This window comes from Pteronotus mesoamericanus, unplaced genomic scaffold (genome assembly GCF_021234165.1).
Source record: "Pteronotus mesoamericanus isolate MK-2021 breed Mesoamerican mustached bat unplaced genomic scaffold, CSHL_Meso_final contig_221, whole genome shotgun sequence".
In the NCBI taxonomy this organism is placed as follows: Eukaryota; Metazoa; Chordata; class Mammalia; order Chiroptera; family Mormoopidae; genus Pteronotus; species Pteronotus mesoamericanus.
Genome location: NW_026555092.1, coordinates 4,621,078 through 4,634,773, shown reverse-complemented (window position 1 = coordinate 4,634,773; position 13,696 = coordinate 4,621,078). Strand labels below are relative to the sequence as shown.

Below are 13,696 nucleotides of genomic sequence, written 5' to 3'. Positions count from 1 at the left end.
ATTAATAAATATTCAAGTTTTTATTTTACTTTCTAATATAGTAATATGGATAGATATAACCCACATAAATAAAAGCTCTTTGGACTCCTCAATAATTTTTATGAATGTAAACAGTTTCTGAGACCAGGATGTTTGGGAAGCACTGCTCTAACTCCAAGCCAATCACAAACACAGTGATAAGGGCTCAAGAAACACTTCAGAGTAGAACTGGGCAGTCATTCTTCCTCCACTACTCTGCTTCCCTCCTGAAGTCCTCCTTCTCTCCCCTTCTTTTCACTGCAATGATAAAGGAGGAGGGATTATGATTTAGTCAATGAGTTTAGACAAAAATGAGGCCAGGTTCAGTCCATAGGTCCCATTTAGTTCAATACAGTCACCTAAGTATAACTAATAAAACCTACTTTAAACAGTTTCATTATCAGTTATTGAAGATTTTCTTAGAAGGGTTATAAAATTCATGTATAAATAAACATACCAGTCCCTGATATCTGAAGGAATCATAGACACTTCTGATGAAAAGCCAAAATGGCCACAGGTATTCAAATCTGAACTCCAGGACAAAATCTGCCAGAAGGACAAGTGCCCACACTACCAAAAATTTCAGGTATAGAAATGTACTGCAAAATATAAAAATTAAGAATTAGTTCAAAGTCATTGTGAAGAACTAGAAAGAGAAAAACACATTGTTTTGCTTAAAGGAGACAAAAAAATACCTTCATATACCATGAAAACAATGGAGATAAAGGACAAAAAGAGATGCTACTGTGGCCCATCTCAATTTTAATACCTCTGGTGTTCATTCTGGGACCCACAACTATCAAAATAAGATGATGACCAAATATACTTATTTCCATTTAAGATGGGAAAAAATTAAATCTCACTACTATTTTAAAATGTGCTAAGTGTCTAACTTCAAAACACTGCAACTCTCAAAATTACAGTGCTCAAGCTGTTCTTCATTAGAAGAAAATGTCACAGTTGAACGGCTTCAAATTTGCTATTTCCCTACCCCTCTACACCTGTTTGAAGTCTCTGAAATTCTTGCTGTATAACCCCACATGCTTGAAGAATCCTGTCTCCCCCTTCCCAGCCCCTCTTCTCCTCTTGCCTCTCTCTGTAGTTTTCATCTGCATTAACCAAATTAAAAACAAATGACTTCCCAAAAAAGCTGGGACCAGCTTAGGGAGCAGATGCCAACACTAAGGGCTGTGAGGGCACAAAACATATACATTAAAGAAAAAATGCTAAAGCACCCCAGCCTTGCTCTGTAAATGTGTGCTACTGGTTCCCGCTGGACTTACGGTAAATAGAAACACCCTTTGACCAGTCAGAACATATATCTAACCACTGCAGAACTCAAAACAAGGTAAGGGAATGGATTTAAAAAATTATTTTTTATGTAATCTCAAAGTCCATTCTTCTAGTTTATTAACTGTATAATAGATAATAGAAGTCTTCAGATTCTACCTATGAATAAGCCCCTAATTCTATGTCCTTAACCTTATCAATTCTGCAACAGGTTAAATTTAGGATTTTTTAAAAAACTTTTCTAAAACAGATGGATTGGAAATAAAATGCACTTTCACTTAGGCTAGAACCATGCACAGTGTTTTGCAATACAAATATTCCAATAATGATGTGATTAAATTAGCTGTTTGTAGAGATACCAGCAACAACAAAATCAAGACTTTTAATAAATAACTTTGAAATAAAGTAAAGTACAAAAAGACTTTTATACCTGGGTGAGGGGAGGAAACAAGAAAAACAGGACCCAGCACTGAGGACTCTTTCTATGCCCTCTGAAGCTACGCAGGAAAAGATGTCAAGAACAGACACATACGGCCCTCAATGATATAGTATCACAATGATATGCATAATTTGCAACTAGGGTCAATTTCTAATACTAGTTCTTGGTAGAACTCTTTGGGCTTGACAATAAGTTTCAATTAAGAAGTTTACTGTAGAATAGAGGAAACAAAGGCAAACCAGGAGAACACAGACTGGAATCGTAAATCCTACCTTTTAGTTTCATTTCACTAGAGTCATGTTAGCCAGATGAGGACAGGGCCCTCATTCTCACTCATTAAATCCCATCACTGGTCCAGTGGAGAGCAAGGCATATTTTATTGGAAGGAACTGAATCACAAAGGCATTTGGAAGCGCAAATAAAGTCTGCAGCTAGATTGCCAAGCTTCTTGGCTTTAAAACTAAAAGAATTTTTCCCTTGTCTCTCGAATTGTTTCTAGGTTCCAAAGAATAAATACTAGCTCTTCATCCATGTTTCTACGGCATTTAAGAAACGGCATTAACTTCTCTGAGGAATCCTTTTTTTCCATGGGGCTGCTTCTGGAATGTAGCTGTATCTCATGTCTCTAGTCATACTATTCTCCAGATGGAGAAGGTAGAGTACTACCAACTGTTCTCTTCCCCAAATGCTCCCAAGGGATGGCAGTATCCCAGTCTAACCGGCAACATTCCGTATCATTATTTAGATAATATTGACTACAGAACAGCAGTCTGTATTCAATCATTTAAATCTAAGCCAATATAAAAAAGGTTGTTTTTGTTACAGTGACTCCTCTTTTTCTTTTTAGGTTATATTGATTTATTTTTTTTATTTGATTTTTAGAGAGTGAGAGGAAAGGGGAGAAAGGGAGAGAAAAAAATTCATTTGCTATTCTACTTATTTACGCATTCACTGGCTGATTCTTGGATGTGCCCTGACAGGGACTGAACTTGTAACCCTGACTTATGGGGATGATGTTCTAACCAACTGAGTTACCCTGCCAGGGCATGATTACTCTTTTTCAATTCTGTAACTTCATTGGGATTCCCTTTTACATATTTCATTCCTTTTCAAACAACTACTCTCATACCTTTGATGTTCCTTGACACCCAGTTCTTACTGAGTCACAGTTTAGAAGTACAGGTATCTAAGGAAACTTCATTTTTCACAAACATATGCTATACCCTCAGCTTTCCTCAGGCCCTTTTAGGTGGGCCTGTATCTAAAAAATCAAGATGTAATCTCGTTAACAAAGTTGATTTTACTCGAGGACAAGTCTTGAATTCTATTAATTTTGTCTCATAAGGTTTAAAAAGTTTTATGACAATTGCCTGATTCAGTATTCTCTTAGCCCTCTTTACCAGTAAATTATTCCTATTATCCTTCTATAGGTTAATGTACAAAAGTTAAAAGACATGTAACCTAAAATGACTGCTCATCATCGTAGAAACCCTAATTCCTTTCTTCAAATATACTGAAGGTCATATGATTTTGTGAAATCCAAAGAAATGACATCCTAAAAGGGGAAAAAGTAGATCAGTTTTTAAGCCATTACAGATTTCAAAATGTTTCTTTTAAACTAGGAAGAAAGTATGATTAAATATAAAATATTTTATACATACAGTTCATAATATGACAGGCTAACTTGATGTTACTTTAATTCTCCAATCCAAATAAGTTTACTAAGAACTATAAAACATCTGAAATGAAAAATTAACAGCATAACTGCAACAAAAATATATTTTTCATAATGATATATGAAACAAGGGCAGACCAGTAATGTCTTTTGATGGTCTTATAAGCTTCTATTCTGGGTTCCAGTGAAATAAAGAGACATATGCAATTAATGGGCTTAATGATGGTGACTCTTTCAAAGTGGATATTAACTATGAGGTTCCTTCCCCCATTCTATTCCTATCTTTGCCATTTACGATCATTTTTTTTACCTGAATCTATATAGCAGTACCCTCCATCTACGGATTAATGATCTATGAATAATGAAAACTAGTATGGAACATTCTTCCTTTTCCAAGTAAAGTGCACCTTCCTCTCTAGTATCTCTAGCTCCTTGTCTCTTAGATCATTTTGTGGAGTCCACATAATTACCATGAGGACCATGGTCATCAATCCTCAGTACCTGACCTTTTCTCTAGCAGACTAATGATCATTTAGTTCACTTGGTCCTCACCACAGAAATAACTCTGTGGAATATTTCACTGGCTGTGCTAGTAGCCATCTATCTCAATCCCTAGCTTTTCTGTCATCTTTGTAATAGTAATAGTGAATCGCTTTTAGCTTTCTGTAGGTAGCACAATGCTTGCACCAAACTGCTTTGTCTTCTTTGTTTTCAAATATTCCTCCCTATTGGCCATGGCTAGTGTGATTCAATTGGTTGGAATGCCATCCCGGAACCAAAAGGTTGCATGTTTGATTTCTGGTCAGGGCACAAACCTATGTTGTGGATCCAAGCCCCAGTTCGGGTGCATACAGAGGACAAGCAATCGATGTTTCTCTCTCACATTGATGTTTCTCTCTTCCTTTCTCTCTAAAAGCAATGAAAAAAAAATGCCCTCGGGTGAGGATAAAAAAAAAAGAAATATTGCTCCCTATTGGACATACCTCTAGAATATTCATCTAGCCTTTTATCCAACTGGACCAGCAGCATAAGCATCACGTATAAGCTTTTTAGGAAAGTGGTATTTCAGGACTCAGTCCAGGCTTGTTTAATATAAGCCTATATTTTAGCCAGATTCCCTGGGCCATTTGTGCATACATTAAAATTTGAGAAGTACTGGTCTATAGTATAAGCTTCTCATTGTCATGGAACTTGACTGAATTTCACACTGTCTCAGAAACAAAACGATGATTTACTCAGATAATCAGTACTTATCTCCAAACTGTTAGGTGCACGTCTCTCAACTGGGAATATTTAAATCGTCCAGGGTTAATTCTTCCATTTTTCTACATTTCTTTCTGAGCCACAGAAAAAATCCCTAGCTAAGTACAATTTAAACTACATGGGGTACACTTCCATTACTACTCACCCTTTAGCACATAGCATAAACATCACTTCCTCAACAAAGCACTCCCTGACTCCAAAGTAAAGACAGTTATCCCATTATATGCTCACATAGCATGTTGTGCCATAAGAATAGTCAAAATTATAATTAAATAACATTCTGTGTAATTAAGTGTTTAATGTAAAGTCCTGCCCATTTTGTTCCCTGCTTCATCCTCAGGGTCCAGCACAGCACCTTGCACACTGCAGATGTTGACCAAATGGCCTGCAATGCACAGGAGTGTTTAGGATCAACGGCAGGGCTTTTATCAAAGTACACTCACAATGAAGGTAGAGAGAGATAATGCACAGGTGACACACTGGGAAGGGTGCCTAACAAAGCAGCATCAACAAACATAATGAACACAGCTTCTACCTGAAGGATTACCAAGCACATTCCCGCAATCTGTTCTGACTATTCTTTAGGAAGAAATGAATCTAATCAGCCTTGCTCTGGATGCCAAACTATCACTTCATCTGGCCCACCTGCCACTGGTTCTGACTATAATCAGAATTTTAGAATTTCTCCTTCAAAAACACTTGCAACAGTGTGAACTCTATGGGGTTTGGGATGGAGAGGGGTTAAGAAGCACATCAGGAGAAAACAACCCACAGGGCCTAAAAAAACTGTTAATGTATAAACATTAGAAATTCATTTCATAAGCGAAACAAGTGTCACACTTCACATCTTCAATGCCAACCACACCTGCATTTATATCACACTTGTAACTTTTTGAAGTGCTTTCATATTAATTATCTCATTTTATCCTTACAACTGCGAAATAGGCAGGGTAGTTATTACCATTTTATAGAAAAGAAACTTGAGAAACAGGAAACTGATAGGCTGAAGGGCACTACTGAAAGAGCATAGAAATGGGATTTAGGAAACCACAGAGGACAGAGTGAATTCTACATAAAATGCTATGTTGCTGCTAAAAAAAAAATTTTTGAGGTAAAACAAATGGACAAGAGACTGAGTATAAATGCCAAGAAAGTTTTATGTGAAAAGGAATCCTATTTTTTCTAAAGAAAGAAGTACATATTTGCTTATATAGAAAAAAAGGAATTATACTTAACAAATTATATAACAGTAATAACCCCAAAGGAGGTGTACTAAGGTCTATTATATTACACTTACACATGTCGTATTGCTTTAATATTTTTTATAATAAGCATGTGTTATTATTTTTTAACTCTTCATTTTGAAGTCATTTTAGACTTAGAGAAAAGTTGCATAAATAGTACAAAGAATTCTCTTACATCTTTCAGCTAGACTTTACAAATAATAAAATCATTTTATCAAGTTTCTCTTATTATTCTGTCCCTATATATGTATACATATTAATTTTTCCTAAACTATTTGAATTGTAGACATAATGGTCCTTTACTCCTAAATTTCATGAAAACAAGGACAATCTCTTATCACCACAGCACAATTATCAATATCAGGAAATTAAAATTATTATAGTATTGGGTTGGCCAAAAAGTTCAGTTGGTTTTTCCATAAGATGGCTCTAGCAGCGCTTAGTTGTCTTTAACATCATTCAAAACAATTTCGCTAGACAGCTGTCATAATCAGCATGTATTTAAGAAAAAAACCTCACCAAATTGATGAATTTTTGTGTAGCCATTTTAATATTGAAGATGGAAGAAAATAAGCAACAATTTTGGCACATCATGCATTATTATTTCAAGAAAAGTAAAAATGCAACTGAAATACAAAAAAAGGTTTGTGCAGTGTATGGAAAAGGTGCTGTGATTCATCGAACATGTCAAAAGAGGTTTATGAAGTTTCATGCCAGAGATTTCTCGCTGGACGATGCTTCGTGGTCGAGTAGACCAGCTGAAGTTGACAGCGATCAAATCAAGACAATAATTGAGAACAATTAACATTATACCATATGAGACATAGCCAACATACTCAAAATATCCAAATCAACAAAGTTATTGATGAAAATGAAAACTGTGTCTTTTATTTTACAGAAAAAACCATGCAGACTTTTTGGCCAACCCAATACTTATTCAAATTTTAGTAATTGTCTCACTAATGTCCTTTATATCAATAGGTAGGAAGACAGATAGATAGATAGATAGATAGATGATAGACAGATGGATGATTGATAGATCCTGGTCCAGGATCACATTCATTGTTGTCAGGTCTATTTGGATTTCTTTTGTAAAGAGGAAAGATTATCATTTTGAGAAGGAAAAAAGGTTAATGGCCTTGCACAAGACACTCTTGGTACCTGTTGCTTCACCTGGAAAATGAAGATAATGATCTTTCCCTACATGTAGTGGTGAGTTCGAGAGGATCATGTATGTTATTACACATAAATATCACTCAGAAAGGATGAAACTGAACAAGACAATGAAACAAAAAGAGAACAGACTTTGGGGTTGGACAGATAGGGTTCTCTATCAAAGTAATTAAACCTCCAGCAACTTCAGTTTTCTCACTGTGAAACCAAAACTAAAACCCTTAAATATCCTTACTGGAACTAAATAATAAAATGAAGATAAAAATATAGTAAGAATAGCAGAAACAGCAAGTAATATTTTAAGCAATTTGCCAGTGTCAGGCACTATTCTAACTATTTTATATGACTTATCTCAATTACCCTTACAATAATCCTATAAAGTAGGTGATATATTTACTATCCTCGTTTTACTGGTAAGAAACCTGAGGGTTAAAGCAGATAAATGAACCTGAGTTCAGAAACATTATTTAAACCCAAATTTATATAAATTTAAAGCCCATATGCTAATCCATCATACTGGACTTTCTCATCTCACATTTGATGCTCAATAAATATTATTTTCCTCCTTTATATCTCTTCCTTCATACATATTCAAGTTATACAATTCTTTAACTCTCCAACAGAACAAAGTTTTTTAAAAAATGAGAAGATGTGCTTTATGAGAATAAACCCTCAGTATCTTAATTCATGTTATAAATTTGTCAACAATTTGTAACACTAGGAAGCCCTGCAGAAAAACATTTTAAAGTCAAATGTTCTTTATAGAAATAATATAATGGCACAAAAGATGGAACAACTGAAAACAGCTTTCCAACAATATTCACAGTTCTAGAATGGTCATTGTAATAAACATGTAATTTAAAAATAAAAAGACAACTCATTTCTTTAAAATGTCAGAAACATAATGAACCATGAGTTATACCTTGTCAAGCTTAGAAAATGACAAGAAAATACTACTTATTCCACCTGAGAAGGAAGACTCCAGCCTTGTATTTCTCTCATCTAAGGCCAGATTTTTTATGTGACCATGAACATGGTACTCATTCTCTCTAGAGTTCAAGTGTCCTTGCTACACATGACAGGCTAAGTACTGACTTCAGTACTGAGCAGTTTATTTGGTTTTTAAAAGTATTTTTAAAATGAACATGTTCTGGCCAGGATAGCTCAGTTGGTTAGAGCATCATCCCAACATGCCAAGGCTGACTGTCGATCTCCCATCAGGGCACATAAAAGACTCAACCAATAAATGCATAAATAAGTGGAACAACAAATCAATGTTTATCTCTCTCTCTTTCTCTAAAATCAATCACTAAAACAATTTTGCCCCGGCTGGTGTGGCTCAGTGTATTGAGTGCAGGCTGCGAACCAAAAGGTCACTGGCTGGATTCCCACGTGCCTGGGTTGCAGCCCAGGTTCCCAGTTGGGGGTGTGGGAGAGGCAACTGAACCATCAATCAATGTTTCTCTCCCTTCCTTTTTCCCTCACTTCCCCTCCCTCAAAAAATAAGTAAATATTTTAAGAAGTTTTTTAAAGAAAATGAAAAAAGTAATAATACAATTTAAAAACTGAGCAAGGCACTAAGGGATATACATTTCAATGAAACCAGTGAAATGCAAACAAAAACAGAATGAGATTTTTCTAGGCACCTTCCCTGTGCTGGGTAGGAAACAGATCCCAAATAGCGCAAATGAATAGGTGGTATCCATGAATATACCTAAAATGGGCTAGTCACACATTTCAATCCACTACTAAATGCAAAACTTAAAAAAAAAAAAAAAAGGCGACAAAGGAGGTAGGGTGAGGATACATTACTTTTGATGTCACAATCTCATGACTCAATGTGAACACATCATCCTTAAGAGCAGCACTGGAAAAAATACAAAGGAATGGAAGCCAATGCTATGAAAGGGTTTCAAAGTCTGGGGATGACAGGCATCTTAGAAGGCTGATGAGCTGAGGTCAATCTGATGCCAGGTTAAATGCCAGAGAAAAGATACAAAGTCTCAACAAATATACTCTAACAGTTGGTTAAATTTTTGAAAATTTCCACTACTAGTATGAATGTGCCTAAAAGATGAGAGACCTTGAAGAAATCATCACTCCTTAGGTATCTGAAGAAATCCACAATGGGGAAAAAACGTCTAGCAAAGACTCTGTTTCTACCATTGGTATGCACCATTACACTTATGCAGCTTGTTGAAAGGACAACTTATTTTTCTTTTGGATCTATTTCTTGAAAATGATCCAAGTAAAATAAGTACACCCATATCTAGTAAGCCTAGAGAGTAATCAATATATTTGAAGAGCACACTAAATTTCATCAAGAAAAGTAACCCAATTAGAGCAGTTCACTGTGAGGTCTTAACTATGTTGGGTAAAATCTCTATCTGACCCTCCAGATTCCATAAGATATATACTCTACAAGTTATGTCTTGTTACATGCCCTAAAATATCACCTAGATGGTAGCCTAGACAATGACATAAAAAAAAAAAAACAACTACACACTTATAAAACTCCAAAGGGTTAACATCAGTAGGGAGAGCTGGGAGAAATGTCCAAAGAAAAAAACTCTGAAAATATAAGTATTTATAGAATATGAATTGGGTCCACCATAATCAGACATATAATAAAAGTGAAAAAATAAGTTCTTAAGTCTACCATTAAAATCAATCTCCAAATCTAGTGAGGTTCAAGAAAGGTGTTAAAGAATCCGTATGAAAAGAAAGCAAAGTATCAATGATAAAACAGGAAGCTTTTAAGCAAATAATCCAAAATATATCATGTTCCCTCCTTTTCCAGCTTCAACTGGTAGCAAACTTAAAGGAATTTTTAAAACATCTAATGAACCTAAATACCATGAGTGCTCAGAATCATAAATGAAAGTTAGAAGAAGGCACTTTAAAAAAAAAACAACCCTCGCCCGCGGACATTTTTTACCATTGTTCTTAGAGAGAGAGGAAGAAAGAAACATTAATGTGAGAAAGAAGCATCAGTTGGTTGCCTCCCGTACGTGCCTAGACCAAGCAACACGCACAGTTGGACGGGGAATGGAACCCACAATCTAGGCATGTGCCCTGTCCAGAAATCACACCCAAAACCTTTTGCTTACAGGATGATGTTCCAACCAACTGAGCCACACCGGCCCCAGCAGAAAGTATCAATACATTTTTTTTTTAATGTAGTACACTACTTGCAAAAATTAAATACAAAATTCCAGTGTGGCAGGTTTGTTTAAATGTATTTCATCAAAACTACAAATAAAAGGATTTAGCTAACCACCTCGCTGGGAAGGCTAGTGAAACATTTCAATTTCTCCATTGTACCAGTACTCCTCTGAAACAATGCTGAATTTATCACTTTTAAGTCAGGTCCAGCACTGCTGAAGTTAACGCCTACTAAGACTACCAAAATGCTATTAGGCTATGAGGTTGCAACATTGGTATCTGGGATTTCAGTTGCAGAACACATGTAAAATCAAGGCAGCCAAGGGTCATGTCAGATTCCAGTGGCTTCAATAAGTATACCCCAAAGGAGTCTAAAACTATGCTTAGGAAACAACATTAAGGAGACAGAAAAAGCAGTAAAGAAAAATTTGTGGGGACCAGATAATTCAGACAAGGGTCTGAAAAAAGACATTAGGAAGCTGAAAGGGATGCAAATTTAAACACTTTTAAAAGTTGAAAGCCCCGAAACTCTTCTCTGAAACAAAGATGGGGAAAGGTATCATACAGACAGGGTCTGGCACAAATAATGCCCCTATTTTATGACAAAATCTTTTATTACAAAATCATAAGCATGTAATTCTATAACATAACACTATCACACTCAAGCACACCATATGACATTTTAGGTGAAAGGTTCAAATTAAAGCTATAAATTATTACACCCATATTACCCTACCAACAACACTCAGGCAGGCCTTACTTCTGCTTCTATATATATATGCCAACCAGCAAAGTCTTGAGTCCTCAGTCATAGTTTTAAGGCAGTAAGCTATAAAAATGTAAGAGTCACAAAAAGTATTGCACTACCTAAGCTTCAGGAAATGTGCTACATGCAGAGCAAGCACAGTGACTAAAGTATTCATAAATTCACAAATGAAGTGTCCTCTTCAACCATCGGTAACAAAGATATAAAATAGTTTCCTAGTTTCCTGAAGCTTAAAACACATGTCTTACATAGAATTCTTATTTTTACTTAGGTAAGTAACAATTTTAACTGCAGAGACTTTAAACGTAACTGTTTCTGCCTCTGTCTTCTATTTACCATAGCTTACCTCATCTTTCTATTATAAGTCACTAATTTCAGGTAGACAGGAGTGAGGATATTGCAAGGTGAAAGGTGGGTGAATCCACAGAATCCCCTTAAGGCTTTTAAAATCTACATCACACTCCCACTTCACTTCACCTGGATAATCACTGCATGTAATTAGATATGACTGTTGGGAGTGTCTGGTGCACGTGTGAAGTCGGACCCAGGGAGAGAATCACAGCCACAAAACCCAAAATGTAACATTAAGTAGAATTACTCATTTGACATTCTCTTCCTAATAACATTTGTTCTTAACTTCCAAAGTACTTTCACATCTATCTCATTTGAGTTAGAAAATATTCCCTCACTTAGTGTCTATTTCATCATAAAACAGCACAGGGTAAAATAAAGCTGTTAATGTATCAGGTCAACTGCTAAAATAGCAAACTAATATTTAATTCAATACAATTATTTTTATTTGAACAGAACTCAAAGTTCTTTAGAACCTCAAAACCACTGCACAAATTTAAGAGGGAATTACTATGACCTACTAGACTGTAAACTCCTTGAAGACAAGAAACTATCTGTCATATCCTTTCCCCTCCATAATTCCCTGAACAATGCAGCTTCTTAAAGCAGTGGAACAGATTAGCTTACATTCATTTATCAATTCACTCAACATTTATTGAGCAATGAATTCCTACTGTGTCAGGCTCTGTGCTGGCTCAGGTTTTTTTTTTAATGACATTGGATTTTAGCTCTTAATTATATAAAAGAAAATGATCACCATTCCTGTTTCCTTTCTCTCATCTTGATTATTAACTTGACTGAAATAACATATTCCTATACAATTCAATCTTCAAATGATAAAGACATATATATAAATGTAACTAACATTAATATAATGTCTAAAATCCATTTTCCTTCTACCATGCCCCTGAAACAAAATTCTATCACAACCATTATACTGGCAATAATAATATCATTTGACAATCACCTTGGTCACAGTTGTTGGATTAGAGCCCATGATTAAAAGAATTACCAGCAACAGAATTTCTTTCAACAAGACCAAGTGGCAAATGATGCTTGTTTAGACTACTCGACTTCTGTTGATAGTTGTACCAAATCTTAGTTTTAGTTTTTCCTGCGTCCTTAAAGAATAAGCCCAACACCTGATAACATGGCAAATAATACTTCTATAGCATGCTAGAATTCGTAGAGTCTCACAAACTGTACATACCTCCTTTAGTCCTCAAAACTCATTTGACAGATGAGAGAACTAGGGATCAAAGCTGGAGATTCCCTGCCTTTCCAAAGTGGGATTCTGAGAATGAACCTAGGCCTACTGATGCCAGCCCTGCAGTGCTTTTCCTCACCACAGCTGCCTCTTCGGTATACCAAAGCTCAGAAAGTAGTACAGACTGCAAACATAAAAATAGTAAGTCCATGAAAGGTTATGTTGTAAAACAGTGGACAGAGTAGTCAAAATTGTCCACAGAGCCTCAGGGAGGGAAAACAAAGAAGAAGAAAACTCTCTACTGAATGAGACCAAAATTGGCTAGATGTTGAGAACAAAATGGGTAATAGTGTGAAAAAGTTCAGTATAGACTTAAATTTGATGTTCAACAGAAATATGATATTCACACAACCTCAAACATTACAATTTATACCTAGCCCACTCATTGTATTTGCTTTAGAAATGATTAGAAATTTTCTTTTTTTTCTTTTTTTTCTTTTTGACCCTATTACAGATGCCCCCATTCCCCCACCCCCAGTCCCCTTCTCTCTTCTTAAAAACAGAATTAGAAAAAAACAAACCTATGATCCTGTTCTTCAGTCCAATACTCCACAATATAAACTAAGAAACAGATAACTGAAACATTAATTTGATATATGATGTAAAAATATATTTAGGTCTTTTATTAACAATTAACTTAATGCCAAACAGAGGTAAACAATTTGAGAGCTGAAGCACTGTTTGTTTCTTAACATTTTACACATGAAATTCTAAATCACTTGCATAAGTATTTACTATTAATCTTTAACGTAAGAATTCAAATTGCAAAATATTACAAATAATCTTCATTAGACAATGACTTCACTTCTTCACATTGATTCATACTGATTGAGTGGTTACAATGGGGCAGGTACTAAACTGCACATATTTGTTCAAACACAAAGAGAAGTTGATATACAACAGAGGACATGTAAACAATATTGGATTGCTAATCTTGCTATAAATGGAGGTACATCATCGTATAGTACTGTAAATAGCAGCCATTCAAATGCCACAAATGTCCTTTGTTTACCAACTCTGCTTTATATACTTTTTCCTATTCTTG

At 35.4% G+C, this 13,696-nt stretch overlaps 1 protein-coding gene across 2 annotated transcripts in view; it reads right to left on the bottom strand.

The window, feature by feature from the left end:
* The window catches only part of MACO1 (macoilin 1), a 55,087-nt gene that overhangs the window by 39,592 nt on the left and 1,799 nt on the right, over positions 1 to 13,696 (bottom strand). Inside the window, exons 1-2 of one of the 2 annotated variants that reach the window (XM_054571753.1) lie at positions 4,238 to 4,611; positions 476 to 617 (exon numbers count right to left, since the gene is read on the bottom strand). In XM_054571753.1, coding sequence (XP_054427728.1) covers positions 476 to 617; positions 4,238 to 4,272 — 177 coding nt within the window. In that variant the 5' untranslated portion in view covers positions 4,273 to 4,611. Of the gene's footprint in view, positions 1 to 475; positions 618 to 4,237; positions 4,612 to 13,696 lie in introns of those variants that run through there. The other variant, XM_054571752.1, reaches the window with a different exon arrangement.